Here is a 19,850-nt window from a genome sequence, read left to right as displayed (position 1 = left end):
ACAACGATAGCATCAAATGACAACAAATAAATAGCATCATGACCTTAAAAATAGGACTGCACAAGCTTTAAATGTACAGTGGATGTGTACAGGCTGTAAACCCCAAACATTTCAATGGTCCTCAGTGTTCTCCTTCTCTCTCGTTTTTCCTCATCCAGTCACTCTACTGGTCTCGGCGCTCGTTTTTCTTGCCGTGTTTTTTCTGCCTTTTGTTTTTGTGTCCCTGTCTAGGGGCAGTGAATTAACTTGCTGTGGACTCAGGGGGGAAACATTGAACAGAGTTACAGCTCCAGCACAACGTCATTAATCAATCAGCCCGCTCCGTCGGTTTGTCTAAAGGAGTTCTAATTAAAGATCTGGGCGCGGCACCAAGATGCTGTGTCCTGACCCCCCGCCAGAGGAAGTCCTCTGGTTCCAGTTGCTAATAAACGATCCGTCTCTCTTACCAGAGTGAGGTCAGGGCCCAGCTGGTTTATGGTTAATGTGGTTTGGAAGCTCGTCAGGGGTGTCACATTTTGCTGATGAATTTTGTTATCAGATCCCCCATTCCAGGCCTGCTTGCGGGACAGTGTAGTACGCCAGGCCCTCTGGATTCTGGAAAATGTGGAAAAAGGAGCCTTATAATCCAATTTCATTTGCTTCCCTTCCACCTTCCGCCCGTTCTTTTTGCTCATTGCAGTGTAATTTGAACATAATGTGGTACATCTAAACCATTCAACAGAGACTCTGGCCAAAAGGTAATATAGCACCTATATAGCAAATTCAATTACGAGCAATAACACACAAGTTCAGAGTCAATGTGTCAATTTCCCCTCCCAACCTGGGAGGCCTTGAGCAAGAGCTGCTCCCACAGGCCTCACTGAAGCCGATATTCCCCTATAGTTGTTACAACTGGGGGTTATGGGATCACTCACCTTACAGTGAACCCTAACTAGACCAATGCAGCCCAATGCTGGGAGGAAATTGGATTAATTTAGACCTGGATGTCTAAGCCTCCATATGTGCCCAAACCCTCAGATTACCCTAGGTAATACGTAACAATGATACAATAGCATTATAGACACTCACATAACATTTACATTTACATTTAAAGCATTTATCAGACGCCCTTATCCAGAGCGACTTACAATAAGTAGTTATAGGGACAGTCCCCCCCTGGAGCAACTTAGGGTTAAGTGTCTTGCTCAGGGACAAAATGGTAGTAAGTGGGATTTGAACCTGGGTCTTCTGGTTCATAGGCAAGTGTGTTACCCACTAGGCTACTACCATCCCATAAGGAAAAGATTTTGAGAGTGTGCAATCCAGTGTGCATGCATTACATTAAAGTAAATTAAAAGGAAACTTGAGTATGTCGTGGACAGTGCTGAATGAATTTGTCTAATTATCAAACTGAGGTATTCTAACAGTGAAACCCTTGTCATGCTGCCCCCTGTGGCGGGTACAGGAAGAACAGGTACGCACATAATGGCCTTGTTGTCCCAGTACAGCTGTTGCTCATGGCAATGAGGACTATTGTCTTCCTCCTCAGTGTGAAGATGGCGGTTCCTATGGCAACAGACATCAAACACTTAGTGCACAATCCATTAAAAACTGTAATTTTCAAAGTTAGAGGGGCGCATTGGGTTCCCATTGAATATAGGGATCAGAACGGCCGTCTCACCTCTCCATTTTGGGTTCTCCAGGTCCTCCCCCGCTCCTGCTGCAAAAGCAGTGGTACCTCTTCCCTTCCTCCTGTAAAATGAGCCAGAACTCTTAATCCGCGAAACATAATGACGACACATCCTGATTGGAGGTGCCCTTGAGCAAAAAAAAATAAAACAGATGAGGTAAAAAAAGAAAAGATTATTGTGTTACAAAGCTATAAGCACAGAAATTCAATAGTGTATGAGGGAAGAAACGGGTTCTCATTTAGTGGGCACTGGTAACACCCGCAGGACATGGTCTAATAGTACACTTGTTATTTTAATATGAGAAAATTCTTAAAAATCACCAATACACGTATTTTCACACCGTAATTGCATCTCTGTGAATTGTTGTGGTAAGTAACTGTTGATCAATTAGAGACAAAGTAACATTATGTATAAGGGTGATAACTAATATGTTTTGTAAGGTATATCTAACAAAAAACGTGTCAGCAATGGAGAAAGAAGAAACACTTGCAGCAATATAGAAATAAATATTTATAGGAATGCTCTACTACTATATGTATATGATTTTATATGTAAACGGAGATTTTCTCCTAATGAAAAAGACATATAATATGGGTTCTAAAATATGAAAAAATTAGGGATATTTTAAGATGCTGTCACCAAACAGCTTTAGTTAAGTCTGAGCGGAATCAAACAAGCAGGCTCACTCTGCAGGAGTCAACAACACCTCAGTGCTGTGGGAACGACGAGTGCAGAGAGCTGAAAAACGTTCGCCAGGATCCACTTTCGCTAGATTAACAATGGAAATCAGTAGCATCTCCAGAAGCAGGGTTCTTATTCTCTGTATTAATCACGGGTGGGTTTTTGGCATGATATGCAATAAACCAATTAGAGTCTCATATTCCGTTCGTGTTAAAAGCCAGGGGTCCTTGCACCTTGGCTGGTTGCTATTACAGCAACAATTTTGCCAGGTGGTGGAGCAGAACAGAGCTCTTCTCTGCAGAGAGAGATACTTTTGTGCATTTGTGCGCAGCTACACATCCTGACAAGCTCTGTGCATCCACCTACGCGTATTACTGTATTGGCCAGAATATATAAAACCAATTAAAACAGACAGTGTTTCACAATATCTCCCATCTTTTATTTTTCTGAACCACTTTTCTGATACTGCTTTTACATCTGATTAGAAACTACTTTACTGCTTTGGTCTAGTCCTCACATCTCTATGTGGATGTGACAGATATCACCATCTGGAGACTTTGAAGCTATCTTCAAGATCCTGGAAATTGCTATTAAAATTATATTAAATTCATCATTTTTCTTATGCGTTTATTTTTATTTGTTCTCTTTATTGTGTCAGTGCTGTGGGTAGGAATGGGGTAAAATAAACGGACAGAAAAAAAACAGTTAGTGTGGAGTGCCGTGTTATGTTTTTGTCAGGGGCATATTAACAATGTACATTAATAAATATGCATATTAATAAATGCCATAAAATGTAAACAATGTGTTGTGCTGCCTACAGCATAAATGTTAGATGACACCACTTTTTTTTGAGAAAAACTGATCATGTAGTCAGACCAATTTGGTACTATTATTACATATTACTATACTGGTAATATAACACTGACATCAGATCAGGTTTATTTGGGCAAGTTCCACAATGACTTTCCACTGTCTCAAGTTACATTTGACTCCTGTTTTGAAATGAAGTGGACAGTAAAATGACTTCAGAAGAGGTGGAAAGTAATTAATTACATTTACCCACGTTACTGTAATTGAGTAGTTTTTGTGAGTAATTTGTAATTTAAAGTTTTTTTTTTTAATATATAATTTTACTTTTACTCAATTATTTTACTCCACTACATTGGAAAACCCCCACTTTCTGAGTAAAAAACTGAAATGCAGAAGTATGTCAATGAAGATTCTCAGTCATCCAGGCGAATTTGTGTGAGAGTTGAGTCGTGGCAACTGGACTTTCTTTCTTTAATGTAGAGACGTTTCATGCCACGACCCAACTTTCAGACGATGAAATGCAGAAGAAAAAAAATCCGGCTGAAAGGAAATTGCGCAGTTCGCGTGCGGCATATTTCTCAGACCGCAGCGCCTCACAATAAAAACAATGAATTACCAGCCAATCAAAAAAAAGAGAAAAAGCATACACAACAGCCAATCAGAAAATAGCAGTACTGTATCTGGGCAAAATGCTACATAACTACAAATACAAAGGTATCCTGAAATTCTTTGCGTTATTCTGCTTCTTGTAATGAAATCTACCGAAAGGGTTGTTGACCCAAACAATGTTATTTGTTAAAACATTAAAACAAAAGATTACTTACTGTTTGTGATGCTCTTCACTTGCAAAATCACTCCAAGCAAAGAGTAAGTCATCTTTTGTTTTAATGTTATTACAAACTCCCAATGCATTCGTTTTTTTCCACATTTTTGTCATGTTACAGCCTTTTTCCAATGGATTAAATTCTTTTTCCCTCAGACGTCTACACACAACACCCCATAATGACAATGTGAAAACGTTTACTTGAGGTTTTGGCAAATTTATAAAAAAAAAACTGAGAAATCACATGTACATCACATGTATTTACAGCCTTTGCTCAATACTTTGTCGATGTACCTTTGGCAGCAATCACAGCCTCAAGTCTTTTTAAATATGATGCTGCAAGCTTGGCACACATATCCTTGGTCAGTTTTTCCCATTCCCAAAGAGTTGCAGCACCTCTGAAAGATTGGAAGTGTCGGTGCACAGCCATTTTTGATCGTATTCAAGACTGGCCACTGGCTGGCCACTCAAGGACATTCAGAGTTGTCCTAAAGCCACTCCTCTGACATCTTGGGTTGTTGTTCGGCTGAAAGATGAACCGTCGCCCCAGAGTTTAATAGCACTCTGGAGCAGGTTTTAATCAATGATGTTTCCCTCTATCCTGACTCGTCTCCCAGTACATGCAGCTGAAAAATATCCCCAGAGCATGATGCTGCCACCACCATGCTTCACTGTAAGGATGGTATTGGCCTGGTGATGAGCAGTGCCTGGTGTCCTCCAAATATGATGCCTACCAAAGACCAGAGAGTTTCATTTCTCATGCTGTGCAAGCTTGGCACACATATCCTTGGTCAGTTTCTCCAGGTTGGCTGCCATGTGCCTTCCGTCTGGCTACTCTACCATACGGGTCTGGTTGGTGGATTTCTGCAGACCTTCTAGAAGTTTCTCCTCTCTCCACTCTGGAGCTCTGACAGAGTGACCATCAGGATCTTGGTCACCTCCCTGATTAAGGCCCTTCTCCCATTGGCTTCCAGTTTTGGTGGCCGGCCAGCTCTAGGTAGAGTCCTGGTGGTTAAGAACTTCTTTGACTTATGGATGATGGAGCCCAATCTGCTCATTGGGACCTTCAAAGCAGGATTTTTTTTCAGTATCATTCCCCAGATTTGTACCTCAAAATAATCCTGTCTCAGAGGTCTACAGACAATTCCTTTGACTTCTTGCTTGGTTTGTGGACCTTATCTAGAGAGGTGTGTGCCTTTCCAAAATATGTAAAATCAACTGTTTTGTTCACAGGTGGACTCCAACTAAGCTGCAGAAACATCTAAAGGATGATCAAGGGGAAACAGGAGGCAACTGAGCTTAATTCACAGTGATGTGCTGTGAATAGGTGAAGTGTATATGCTTTTTGCCTGTGTATTCCACACTTTACATTGCTCAAACTGACCAAGAGCTTTACAGTCTAATACTGTAGTATTCTGTGGGGCAGGACACTTTATTTCATTCCTTACATCTGCAGTCATTGTGGTCATTTGTCAGTAAAGACAGCTAATGTACAACTGCTTGCAATAGAAGGAACAAAAAGCACAGTTTGTTAATAAGGAATTATTGAACATTTTCACAAATTTGGATACTTTATTTTTTATTGTAATGTTTGAGTTGACCCATACAATTCAGAATTTGGTACTTTTCTTCTTAAAAATGTTTTATGGGGTGATCTGAACATAGTTTGTTCATTATAGCACCTGAACGTAAATTTACTTAAATTACTTGTAATTTAATTACAAGTAATTAAAAGTCAATAAGTAATTTTTACTTAAAGTAAATTTTTAATTAAGTAAATTTTACGTATACTAAATTAGATTTTTAGATGGGTACTTTTACTTTTATATGAGTAGAATTTAAGCAAAAGATACTTTTACTACTTTTTTGTACTCTTTCCCCCTCTGTACTTCAGGCTCGTATCAAACACAATGTGACCTGCATGCCATTGGAGCAGATGTTCCTAAGCTGCGTTCACACACTCCCCCTCGCTGTCTGTCTGGAACCCCTTACACCACCCCCATCCTCCACAGACCAGCGCGTCCCTATCTTCAACTAATGGATTATTAAAAATGAGCCCTGGTTCTATCAAGAAGATCGATGATGAAATACTCAGACTCGTAGCTCACATTCCACACACTGATCAGAGGTCAGCACTGAGGACTTGTACTGTCTAGCTGTCCCCAAATCAACACATGCTTAATGTAGACTGGCCACTGCGTGTTTCAGTAGAACAAAAAACTATTTTTCATTCTTATTCATGACTGTGATGAAAATTGTAGAGATTTGTATGTTTTGTGTGTGTTTACATTTGAGCTGCACAACATGGCCTGAGCCTGACAGCTTTTTAATAGCCCGAATCCCATACCCGTGTCCCATGTTTTCATTTTATGTAGTCGCTTTTTTGTCGCACATGTGCACTTTACGTCAGTACATAACTTTGTTTAAATGTTACATGTAGCACCAGGTTCCAGAGAAATATGTCTGGGGGCGGAGTGGTACCTCCACTAGCACGAGTGGGTAGAAAAACTGATCCACTAGCTCGAATAAGCATCTAGGATGCCCATGAAGCAGCTCAAAAACCCTGGCAACTGTAAAAACACAAGTGATGTTTCAGGCTACTGTTGAGTTTCTGTGTAATATATTATTCAGCTTCCTAAAATCTTTCTAAAAATTTTCGTGATGTTGGAATTTTAAGAAATTCATTCAGATATGTAAATTCCATTCAGATATTACTCAATTAATGTGAAAACAATCAAGAATCATATCAAACCAATTTGAGAAAAATTATTTGTTAGTTTAATCGATGCATAGTAAAAAAAATTATAAAAAAAAAAAAAATATTTTACACAGCCCTACTTATTTTGTGGCATAGGCCAGCCAACCTGAGTGTACCAGCATGCTTTGCGTGCGCTAGAATGAGTGCTAGAATAAGAGGGAAAATAAACGTGCAGGGAAATGAGTAAGTTAGATGAAAATTGCTGAATGTTGGATGTTGAAAGGTATGTTACATGGGGGTTAAACATAAGGTGTGTGGATAGGCACCATCTCTGTTGCGCTGTGTCATGAAATAAGAGTAGAAGAGCAGCTGTGTTCTCATTAGTCAGTAAGCAAAAAGTGGGTGTGTTGTACTGGTGACTCCGCCTACCAGCTTGTACAAATAAAAAGCTCTGGTTCCAGTCTTGTCCTGATTCATCGACACATTATTCAACAAATTATTAGAATGTAAACTCACACATAGTTTAGGTCAAGAATGAGTCATTTAAACATTTTTAAACATCATTTATTCATGGTCAAAATTATTCCACAGTGCAACCAAAACGTTATCACCAGAGGCTAGCCCGTTTTACCTCCTCAGCATCCATTTTTGCATCTTTCTCATGCTAGTTGGATTCCCATTGGATCCCATGGAATCCCACTGGGTTTTGGACAAACTTACATTACTTTTGAATTGAGACACGTGGCAGAACATAGTATCACTTGACATGTGGTTCACTGTGTAAAGATAATAAAGATCTGCTAGCAATGATTGAAAACGGAGCCAAGGAGGGCAGCTAAATAGTTAATAAAATGTTTATTACCTCTGGTGTCTTTGGTTCCATTCTGGGAATATCATAAAAAATGGGATTAAAATTGCTGGAAAAATCGAATCGTTCGACATGGTAGAGCGTATTGAATTCACCTAGCTCTTCTCCGCTGGAAACTCAATGTGAAAGTGGCGGGCTGCTAGCCTTTTAAGAGTTCCTGCCAGCACTTCTGACAGAAACACCAAACACCATTCAGGGCTGCTGGCAGGCGCACTCTTTCAGCACAACACATTAGCGTTAAAGCCCGAGCCTTATCTACCGCCAGCCATGGCAGCAAACCTACACCGAGATCAGCATTATCGCAGGAGGGGGGGGGGGTGGGGGGGGGTGGGGGGGGTCCGCCGAGGCCAATCGCACGCGGCCATCCCATCTGAGATCTGTCAGGTTTATTTGTGGCAAGATGTTCCCTGATAGCCTGGGCACGAGGAAATGTTGAATCGGGGAAAGAGCGGTGTATCTTTAGGGAGGCTCATTAATCGGAAAATTGGAAATCAATTTACATGAGCAGTGCTGGCCATGGGCGATATCTCCGAGTCTCCATTCGAGGACTTTCCTTTCTTTTCATGGTTGCATGTGGGCAACACATTATTCACCTATTTACCTCTGTATTGTGTTTATTTTTGAGCCACATATTCCAGATGTATAGAACATTTTTTCTTTTAATGTTCGTTCCTGCTCAACTTTGTTTACAATACGCCATTCTGACAGTTGAGAATAAAACATCAGACAAATGGGCAGATGACGATGGCCAGCACTACATACTGTATACTGCATGACTGAGCCTCAACCAAAGATTATACCAGAGCTGCTTAAATGACCACTTTCTGAATCCTTGTCTGAGGGTTGTTGGGGAAACTTTGATTGCAGCATAGGAACAAAACAATGAATTGAACTCTAAAACTGGCCAAGGTGTGTATGTACATACACGACTTGGAAGAACCGGAAGGGGGGGATGTGCCAACTCAAGAACTGTTGGAGGTGAACACACCCACTCAAAAACAGGACAGAAGCCGAGAGCGCCCATTATGCATGCAGACAGGGACTTCATTTCAGGGCCATAATTAAGCAGTTCATCAAGGGCAGACAAGTGTGTTCTGGCAAGAAGAGTTTTTATTGAGTGGGGGCTGGGCCGTGGGTCCACAGTCGCCATCTGTGCCAAGTGGCGTCTGAACGTTTGGCAAACAGTTTTCCTGTAAAGGCATATAAATGGACACTTAAACTAGGATTGGCCTTCCTGAGCTATGGCCCATCTGTTCAGGTCCAATTCAGACCAGCAGTTCTGAAATAGCTATCCTATTCAGACACCAAACATAATCAACAATGTGCAATCCTGTGAAGCTAAGCAGGTTTGGGTCAGGGTTGATGAGTTGTGCTGATGTGAAAGTGAAGTGGTTGTGAAACACAGCACACGGTGACACAACGAAATGTGTCCTCTGCTTTTAACCATCACCCTTGGTGAGCAGTGGGCAGCCATGACAGGCGCCCAGGGAGCAGTGTGTGGGGGCGGTGCTTTGCTCAGTGGCATTCGAACCCGCACAGGTCTGTTACAGTTCTGTTTCTTACCCATTAGGCCACCGCTGCCCCTGTGGCACCCAAGTACAGTGGTGTAGACACGACACTGTATAGAGGTGCTATTTATTGCAATAAATGCTTCTCTCATTATACTCTTCTGTATTGGCCACACCCATGTGAACCAGCACTGGCCAACACACAAAATGTTCAGTTGAAAATTTGTTCAGTTCACACTGATATTAATGGACTGGTTCGTGTCAGTGAATATTTCAAAATGTCTGTGTTTGGTGCAGGTCTAAGTTAAAAGCTAGAAAGGTGAATAGTTTCATCCTCATAATTCCTTTTCCACATATTGGTTTCAAATAGATATTGCACTGAAAAAATCAGGTGTGGAATGGTTTAGGATTATATTTCAACTCACAGATCTGTGTTTTTTCTGCGTAAATCTTGATAATCAACAGAATGTTTAATGTGTGATGCTGCACTTTTTACACACTGCCCTGTCTGGCACTTAACTGCATTTGAACCAACATTATGCTGTGTATTTTGGTTTCATGCTTGTGATTTTTACACGACATGCATGTTCTGCCCCTGTGCCTTGTCCTTCACCCCATGCGGCATCACATAATGGCTCCACTGCAGAAAAATACATTTAGGCAAGTACAGCAGATTTTACACCTAACTGGTTTGGGCTGTAGTAACATACAGCTGTGCAACTAAATTTAAGATGAGGCCACTTTAAGACTTCCTTTTCCCAGCAAATATGCAAAAAAGGATGTTGTGTTGTACTATGCTGAAAAGTGGGAAAGCAGGAAAGAAGCAGGGAACATATGAGCAGTCTGGTAGAAAGTATTATGTGATGTGTTACGTGATGAAGCAAATAAAAGAAGGCATAACGCAAAGAAGAGAGATGTCAGGGAGAACAAGAGAAACTGTGATCAGATTGTCCATTAAATCCCAAACTGGCGGCTCCTGCTGTTATTTAGGCATGCAGGGGAGCGCTTTGGTGAACATACGGCACTGGCGTGGCTGCAAGAGAGACGGAGTGGCTCAGCCGACTGCAAAATCCACGCCAAACAGCCCCGTCATGCTAATTACAGCCTGCGCTCGTTCACACTGCCCGAGCTTCCAACACAAACACACTGCCCACTGGCACCTCTGCAAACACACACGCCGCAAAGACAGGGCATCCTTGGCTTAACCAGGTAAAGGTCACATTGCACAGGGCATGAAGCAGGTGCGTACCAAGCAAGGGGAATTCTTCACTAACGTATTCAAAAATTCACCAGATAAATACTTGTCGCTGTGTACTTGTCGTATACTTGTCGTATTATGCTGATTAGTGTGTTTATATAGACCTGCTACAAAAAAGTATATAATTTTATGGACCATCCTCTTTCTATACACATTCTACCTGGCCTAAAGTGATAAGGCTGAAGTGGCTGGATTGAGACTTTTTTTTTTTTAAGGGTTGACCAGTGGGTGCTGAGAAAATTGGCTCCTTTGCTTTCTCATATTTTCCTGTTACAGGTACAGAGGTCACTAATCTCCCATTTGTACTATTCACATTCTGTCACAGTTTGTTTTGCCAGTTTGCATGGTTTGGGATGATATATATTTTGTTTATTACAGGCCAAATTTTTTTAAATGTTTTTTTCAAGCCTCTTTTTCAAACTGAATGCTTAAATCAACCTGAATAGAGGGAAATTACTTCTTGGGGGAACCTGCAGAGGCCAAAAAGCTACTCATGCAAGACCTGAGACTGCCCTGTGAAGAGCTGGTCCGGGATTTCTTTCTATACAAATGAGCAGGTTAGAAAAACTGCTTGACGGCATAGGGGTTTGGCTTTCACTTAAACTTAAAATAATCTCGGCCAAGCCTGTCATTTCCCAAGGGTTTCCCAAGAAACCCATACAACTATTGCCTCTGATAAAGAATAGGTCAGGCGCCCAATTCGTTCCTAACTAGACACGAACTTGAAATTTCTCCAGCCCAGATCCCGTCCTACTTCAGAGCACGCTTTGTCAGCAAATAAATGGAGAAGCCTTCCCAAACCAAACAATTCAAAATGCCTCAATGATGTTTGCATGTAGCACTTGCCAAATCCAGTAAATAACTGGAGTTTTTCTAGTCTTCAGAAGCGCATCAGAAACAAATGGAAATGCCACCCGGTCCAGTGAGGCATGGAAAATGAGGCTGGCCCCAGAGCAGGGAGCTGAAATCACAAAGCTCCAGACAAGATCAGTCCAGCTTTTCTTGGGACACTTGCTGGTTATTAAGGCTCAATTCTCCGGCACTTCGCCGGGAGCGGGCCGCGCTCGCCGAAACCCCATTTTCCCCTGTGGCAGTACAGTGCGAACATAATGTACTCCTGAAATTTAATGCCGCTCTCATTCAGCCTTCATCTGAAATTAGCACCGCCCGAGCGCCGAGCTCGCGTCCCTGTCAGCGGGAGCAGGAGATCACAGGAGCGTCTGATGGCGAAGACACGCGGCTCGCAATTAAAACTGAGAAACAAAGGCAGAGCGCGAGAGCGCGGTGCAGCCAAGGGCAGAGCCCGATTGCCACAAATAACCAAGCGGGCACGCGGTGAAGGAGATTTAGACTCAGCATACAACCACTCAAATGGATTTAAGGTGGAAACTAGACCCCCTCCCCACCAAAAAAAAAAAGTCCACCACACAGATCCCATTGACAAGAGCATGGAATAGTTATTTATGTAGAACGCACACCCTGATTACACGGTAAATGTACACTAGATCAGTAAATTGCCCAGCAGATTAGATTAGAGCTGTATGGAGAAGCACTCGGGATGAGTATTTAAAAGGCGTTTACATGGCCCGTTGAGTTGAGAGCGTCTGCTGCCTAAGCTAATTATCACTTTAGACCCTGAGAGCGTCTGCGGTTTTGGTTAATTATCGCCATAGAACAGTGATTTTTACAGCAAACCTCTGTTCAAAGGTTTCAGGGATTTGTTCATCGTTCTCTAACTTAAATACTGAATTCTTGGAAAGCATTCCAGACTATATAGACCGCTTAAACCCATCACGGATGGGACAGGATGCAGGGAAGAAACACTCTGGAATCCAAGAACCTTGACTCCTGGACCCAGACTCGAACCTGTAATGTTGGACATGTGAGGCCTGTGCACTATCCATCACATAACCAAGTCGCTATTCCAGATTAACATAACTTAAAAACTAAGTACTTAGTACAAAAAAACAACATGATGGTATGAGAGAGAAGAGAACGTCTGAACACTATTTGACCTGCTCAACCTACATGTTTGCAATGGGATGGTGGGTCACCAACTACTACACATAACACTTAAATCACTAATGTGATTTACTGCATTGACATAATCTCCATCTATTGTGAAACAGGTAAAGATATTTTATTCATCTATTTATTCAATGCTAAACTCCTCATTCAGGTACTTTATTAAGGTTCTATATGCAAACGTATCCATAAACAAATTATAATAAAACCTCTATATACCTCTACGAAATTGAATAGAAACAACCAAAATAATAGTCATTGACAAAGTTTGAAATAATGGTGCAGTCGAACCCACACTTGTGTGAATTTGTCTTCTTTAATCGGTGCAGTTTTCAGCTGTACTAAAATAAATGAAAGTGGTTTTCTAATAATGAATGAAGCTAAGTAAGTAACAGACTTGCATTAACGAACACAGTAACTCAACACTATTTGTTGCTGATGAAGTTCCTCTCTACATGTATGCAGATATTCCATCAGTAACAGACATTTCCAGCCCCCAGAGTCATTTACATCAACAATGAACAAAACTGCTGTTTCCTATGAACTAAGTATATATTAGTGCAATTATTAGAGCCTCACTTCTGCTATGTTGCCATGATTTTTATGCCAGTTCATTTACATTCATGGCATTTGTCAGACGCCCTTATCCAGAGCGTCTTACAATCAGTATTTACAGGGACAGTCCCCCCCTGGAGCAACTTAGGGTTAAGTGTCTTGCTCAGGGACACAATGGTAGCAAGTGGGGTTTGAACCTGGGTCATCTGGTTAATAGGCGAGAGTGTTACCCACTAGGCTACAACCCACCAGTTCACAGTCCAGTGCCACAAATTGAACCAGCAAACTGGAGACATTTTTAGTACCTCCGCCCTGAGCTATAAGTCAAAGCAGCCCCTTCTCCTGCCTCGACAACAAGCCCATCCCACAGTGGTAATGATTTCCCCAACTGCCCATAAAGTGCAACTGCGACCATAATCTCTTGAAGACTATATTTTGCATAGAAGAGTAATGCATTTTCAGAATAGTTGAATAAAAAGCGCTGATAATCTGATCTCGGAGCTGATCTGGATCTTTGTTCTGAGCTCAAGGTGCACGGCCAGCCCCTCTGCAGGCATGTAAATTCATGAAATATTCAATATCTGCACCACGCGCGGCCGGGGGAGGGTTGACGCGCATCCTTCGAAGCTTGTCCGCTGCCTCGTCCCCCAAGTTGGACAACTTCGGTCCGGGGGACCTCTCCGTGGTGCTGAACCCGCGGACGCGAGCGACGTCAGCGCCACCTGATGAATGCGGAGCGACTTATTGCAGCAGGCGACATCGGGGTTGATGTCATTTTGCGCGAATCAGTGCCCGCCCCTTCCTTAAAGGACATCGCCCGGGAGAAGCCGAGTCCGCCGTGACGCGGAACCCACCCGAGACCGCTCTCCGGGTCTAAACGGTGGAATCGAACGTCGGAATTACCTGAGAGATCCGCAGAGACAGACGCTTCCTCTCCCCGTTCTCGCCTCGGCGGATCGTCCTGCGAAAGCAATAAAAGTTCAGCTTCCAAATGCAACGTTCCACCCCCACATTCCCGGTTTTTCTGGAATAATCTGCCGTCCGTGATGGGAAAACGGAAAACCGGGTACTGGTTGTGGTCTTCTAGACGATTAAATACTAGTGACAGAGAGAGTGAGAGAGAGAGAGAGAGCCTACCGAAAATCCCCCCTCCGCAGCATGCCTGGATCTCGCCGACGCTCCGGTGGCGGGAACAGCTGGGAACGGAGCGGCTCTCGGCTCCGGAGGTCCCGCTTTAGAAGCCGAGCTCAGCCAATCAGATGCCTCGGCTCCCGCTGGCACCCTGTCTCGCCATGCGACGCCGACAACTTTACTGGAATATATGATTAAAAACGTGACCAGACCCACGAGTGATGGTATTAGACAGGGGCTATATATATATATATATATATATATATATATATTTCATGCCTGAGGTTTAAGACCACCATCCAAAAATATGTCCCCTGGAGCATATAATAAAAAAAATGTCACATGTGAAGCATTTCCTTTTTGGGTTCTTATATTTACATTTACAGCATTGGTAGTAAGTGGGTTGTAACTGGTGACTTTGTCGTCGTCTGGTTCATAGGTGAGTTATGCGTCTTACCCTCTAGGCCACTACACCCTCTTCTCTGACCTTCAAATGTAATAAATTCAGGTGTGATTTGTGTTTATGGCAGCCAGAGTAGACAGAACAAGAGAAATGGGCGCCATTAGGAACTGCCCAATAAGCTGTGCCTTTCAAGATTATGGTTTCCAATGGGTGCAGTCCACAGCACCCTGTCATGATCCGGTCCGGAAGGGGTTACTCCGGTCCGGAACTGTTGTCCTGTGTAATGTTCCCTAATTGTTTTCACCTGTGTCTAATGTATAAAGCTGCCCTGATGGTTTCTGTTCGTCGTCGGGTCTTTGATATGTTACATGTTCACCAATGTCTCGGAAGTCTACCTTGTCCTGTTCTGCACTAATTAAACCCCTGTATCACGACGTTGTGCGATCTCATTGTCAACTCGAATCATTAAGACTCAGTGTATGGACTTCCCTCCCTCCTTCGTGGACTGCTTTGCCTGGCCCTCCAGGGGTCGTGCCTAAGAGGGGGGGGTACTGTCACGATCCGGTCTGAAAGGGGTTACTCTTTCACTTTTGTCAAGTTGTAATGTTCCGTAATTGTTCAGCTGCGTCCAATGTATAAAGCTGCCCTGTTTGTTTCTGTTTGCCGTCGGGTCTTGTTACTTGTTATGTTACATGTTCACCATGTTACCGGATGTCTCCCCTGTCCTGTTCTTCAAGGAAGGAAGGAGGTAAGTTACCTCCGGTTTAATCTGCAAAGGAGAGCCGGCGTGAGCCACATCACCACACGGATGTTGTCGTTTGCATTCTAGGTTGAATCGGGGAAGGGACAGGATGAGAGGGAAGAGTTGAGAGCTGAGGAGATGAACAGGATCAATCTTACTAGGTGAGGTGGAGCCGAGTCGAGTTGACAAATGCCAATCAATGACTGAGCAGCTGGCAGTGGCCATCTTGCCAATTTAGGGGAGTCATGTTATCTCATCTCCGTGTTGCTCCTGGTCACAGGGATGGATCTTGTAAATGGTTCTGGGGTGTGTAAAAACTCCAGGGTTAAGTGTCTTCGTCCCTTCATCCCATGCTGCTGCCATACTTGTCCATAGAGGCAGTGGTGGCCTACCAGTTAAGGAAGCGGCTCCGTAATCAGAAGGTTGCCGGTTCGAATCCCGATCCGCCAAGGAGCCACTGAGGTTGCCAGTCATGGCTGCCCACTGCTCACTCAGGGTGATAAGTTAAATGCAGAGGACTCATTTCACTTTCACTGTGTGCACCGTGTGCTGTGACAATCATTTCACTTTCATCCATTCATTCATTCATAGCCTCATCACCTCCTGGATTGACTATTGCAATTCTCTTCTTTTGGTCTCCCAAGTAAGTCTCTCCGTAAACTCCAGCTTCTTCAGAATTCTGCTGCTCGAGTGATAACTCGTACTTCCTCAAGAGAACGCATCACCCCAGTTCTCCAACAGCTTCATCGGTTGCCCATAGAAGCTAGGATAAATTTTTAATTTTTAATCCTCACCTTTAAGTGCATCCATAACCTTGCTCCTCTCCCTATTTTGTGATCATATCGCCGCTGCTTCCTGCTCTCTCCTGTCATCTTCCGCAACTCATCTTATTCAGTTCCTTCGGGCCCGTCTTCAAATTCGAATTTTTTTCTGTCACATACACAGTCATACATGGTATAATATGCAGTAAATAGCGATTGCTATAGACCTCAATATTACAAATAGTGCAAGTATTCAAGTGGAACCAATTTGCAAATATTGTAAACATAACCAAATACTAGAATTTTATGTTTTTAAACATAAAATATGTGTAACAGGTAGGGTGAAGGTGTGCATATGTGTAAAGTAAAGTAAAGTGAAAATTTGTGCAAGATTCTGGGGGGATCGAGTCCAGAAATTATTGAAAGTGCTGGAGTGCATTAGAGTTTTATGTAATGTTGTGATTGTTGAGAGCTCGTTTGGCCTGCGGGAAGAAGCTCCTCCTCATTCTCTCTGTGTTGGACTTCAGGGAGCGGAAGCGCTTCCCTGATCGCAGCAGAGAGAAGAGTCCATTTTTTGGGGTGGCTGAGGTCCTTCACTATCTTCCTGGCCCTGGTCCAGCACCGCTTGCTGTAGATTTATTGAAGGTCAGGGAGCTTCAGCTGATCGAACCGCCCTCTGTAGGGCTCGCCTGTCCTGCATGGTACTGTTCCCGAACCAGATGGAGATGTTTCCCATCAGGGTGCTCTCTATGGTGCAGGAGAACAAGTTCCTGAGCACCTTGGAGGGCAGTCTAAAGTCTCTCAGGCGTCTGAGGTGGTAGAGACAGTGCCGGGCCTTTTTCACCACGGTGTTGATGTGACAGGACCATGACAGGTCCTGCATGATGTGAACCCCGAGGTATCGGAATCTGTCCACTCTCTCCACTGGGCTCCTGCTGATGACAGGGGTCTGGTAGTTCCATAGTCTTATCACTATGGGTAACAAAGGTTTCAGTCGCTCAGCTCCTCCGCTTTGGAACTCATTTCCTCCCAACATAAGGAATCTTGTTTCTCGTCCTTTTTTAAGTCATGGCTCAACACCCATCTGTTTAAACAGACTTATTTACTTTAACTCTGATTGTTTTTGATGTGAATTCATGCCTATTTGCTCTAACTCTGTTTTTGTTGTCAATTCATGCTCTTTGTGCTGCTTTTTACTAGTTTGATAATGATTTGTTTTACTCTGTAAGGTGACCTTGGGTTTTAGAAGGGCGCCCTAAAATAAAATGTATTATTATTATTTATTATTATTAAAGATATGCACGTTTCTCTGAAAGCTACACTCAGCATCCTCACTCAGGGTATTTTTCTTTAATAAAAAATGATCTTTAATCTGTGTTTAAACTGTCTTTTGTATGGAGCCAAAAATGAAAGTGAAGTGATTGTAATACACTGCAGCCCAGCACATGGTGACACAATGAAATGTGTCCTCTGTATTTAACCATCACCCTTGGTGAGCAGTGAGCAGCCATGACAGGTGCCCGGGGAGCAGTGTGTGGGGTCGGTGCTTTACTCAGTGGCACCTTGGCGGATCGGGATTTGAACCAGCAACCTTCTGATTACGAAGCCGCTTCCTTAACCACTAGGCCACCACTGCCATATGACCATGTATTGGAAATGTAAAGTTTTTCTTCTGAAGATCTTATTGCTCAAGACTTGGTGTTGTAAGCAGATTTTAGGATAAGTATAAATCATGATGCACTGGAGCCACCACATATCATGACCAGGCCACTAACACTTTAGAATCAGTGGTTCTCCGCAGATAATAAATTAAGACAGTTGGTTAGCTAGCTACACCTTCACCCATCCTGATAAAGCGACTGTCTTTGAATTATTGACATCCTAACTGCATTTGCCTCGGTTATACTAGTAGATGAAGTGATTAATAATACTCAAATAAAAAAGGTGGTAATGGCCTGGTGAGTAAGGTACTCACCTTTTACCAGAAGACCACAAAGTCACAGGTTCAAACCTCACTTACTACCATTGTGTCCCTGAGCAAGACACTTAACCCTGAGTGTCTCAAGGAGTACTGTTCCTGTCATTACTGACTGTAAGTCGCTCTGGATGCTGTAAATAAGGATATTATTTATAGGATATACCAGTCCAACAGAGCCCTTAGCTGGAGTTAAAAGGGGTGCGGCTTTTTTTGCACTTAAAATGTAATGTCACACAATAATTCAATTTTTACTGCTTTCTCTGTAGTTTTCTTAGCTATTGCATTGTGATGTTTTTCTAATGTCTCCCGCTTCTCTTTTTAATCTGAAATCCAAGTAAATGTCATGTAGTCAGGATCAATTCACATTCTCAGTTTTTGTTTTTTATTCTTACCTATATTTTGAAGTTTTTTATCCGGTGTGTTTGAACTCCTCATCCTCTATAAATGAGAATTTAAAGCGGTGATAGACCCAAACTAGCACTGTGCTCACATGTGTGTCCAGATGAGTTTAGGTGGCTGGGAGAGGGGTCTGGGGCAAGCAGCCAGATGGAGCGAGTTCCTCAGTGTTACTGGGTATTTCCATGCCAGCACTAATCAGTGTACTGGAATAAGGAATGTTCACATCCTGCCTGCCTGAGAGCATGTGTACCAACACAATATTTCAGTTTTAGCACCAAATTGCTCTAAATAGCGTATCAGTATGACACTAGCTGCATTTCTGTATGAGGTCATCTGTCATCGCCTTGAAATTAAAGCAGATTAAGAAAAACACAGAAATGACAAATTCCAGTCACTGTCCCCCTTAGGCTGAATATGGAAAGAACAATTAAACATTAAATAATAACATTTTCAAGCTCAATTGAAAGTTAGAAGTAAGTAAATAAATGAAGATCTGCATTGATAATTCTGGTACACTAGCAGCAAATAGAAAGACATTAAGAACAGATATTAAACATACTGTTCTTTAGCTGTGTAAATTATACAAATTTAAACTGTACGGTATTTTTTATTATATGACCACAGCAGGAAATGAACAAATTCTGATCAAATCAGGCAAGGTTAGGTGAATAAGGTCAGGTTTATCACTGCTTTTTGTTGTTCAGATTGACAATATAAGAAATGACCGTAAAAAAGCATTTAATAGACTTTGCAGAGGTCATGATTCTGCGAATGTGGTCTCTATCAGCATTAGACCTGGATTCCTGGGATATAACAATGTAAAAATGGAAATATATATATTTACATCTTGAAATGATGCAACTAATGCCAAATAATAAAGGCATCCACAGGGAAAAACATTGTATATAGACAATTTGTACACATTTTGGCCATGATTAAGATGTAATGCAAAACTGAGATTCCGGTATAAGTGTGTAAAATGGAGAACCCGTTATGGTCCAGAAGAACACCCAAAATCACCGTACAAAGACATGATATGTGTAAATTCCAAATTACCTATCAATGATGAAGAGAGTACCATTTTAAATTAAAATGTGAAAAATGTGAGAGAACACTGAGCAAAGGCTGTGTTTGGCAAGTGACCGTGGTATCAAAACACAATTATTCATTTTGGAGGTGTTAAGCGATGAGCCAGAATAAAGTAACTAATAAATAATCTGCATCACTCTCAAAAATTACAGTGACAGACTGACAGTGATGTGTCAGTTGTCAGGACTCCAGCACATCTTACATTCTAGAACAGAAAAAGGTGTTACAGCTGCTTTAATAAGCAAATATTAAACAGTAAAATAAATCATGTTTATTTCAGCTATTTCAAACCAACCTTGTACAAAAGAACTTCATGACAGTTAACAGAGACATTCGACATTTTCATCACCGTAAAGATGAACTGGATTACTGAGCACAGTCCAGAGTGGTGCTTTGCAACTCTGCAGGAACCCAATGGAAGCGCAAAGGAAGAGTTGTCTTGAGTGACCGA

The 19,850-nt window shown here is 42.3% G+C and overlaps 1 protein-coding gene across 1 annotated transcript in view; it reads right to left on the bottom strand.

Annotated features, from left to right (window-relative positions):
• schip1 (schwannomin interacting protein 1) overlaps positions 1-14,124 on the bottom strand; it is a 217,226-nt gene extending 203,102 nt beyond the window's left edge. Inside the window, exons 1-5 of the mRNA XM_028961301.1 lie at positions 14,034-14,124; positions 13,800-13,857; positions 1,661-1,731; positions 1,462-1,545; positions 447-594 (exon numbers count right to left, since the gene is read on the bottom strand). Of these exons, the coding sequence (XP_028817134.1) occupies positions 447-594; positions 1,462-1,545; positions 1,661-1,731; positions 13,800-13,857; positions 14,034-14,056 (384 nt within the window). The 5' untranslated portion in view covers positions 14,057-14,124. The remainder of the gene's footprint in view (positions 1-446; positions 595-1,461; positions 1,546-1,660; positions 1,732-13,799; positions 13,858-14,033) is intronic.
• Between the last annotated feature and the right edge of the window lie 5,726 nt (positions 14,125-19,850).

The sequence above is a fragment of the Denticeps clupeoides genome, chromosome 19, assembly GCF_900700375.1.
Source record: "Denticeps clupeoides chromosome 19, fDenClu1.1, whole genome shotgun sequence".
NCBI lineage: Eukaryota > Metazoa > Chordata > Actinopteri > Clupeiformes > Denticipitidae > Denticeps > Denticeps clupeoides.
This window is presented reverse-complemented; position numbering and strand designations above follow the sequence as displayed.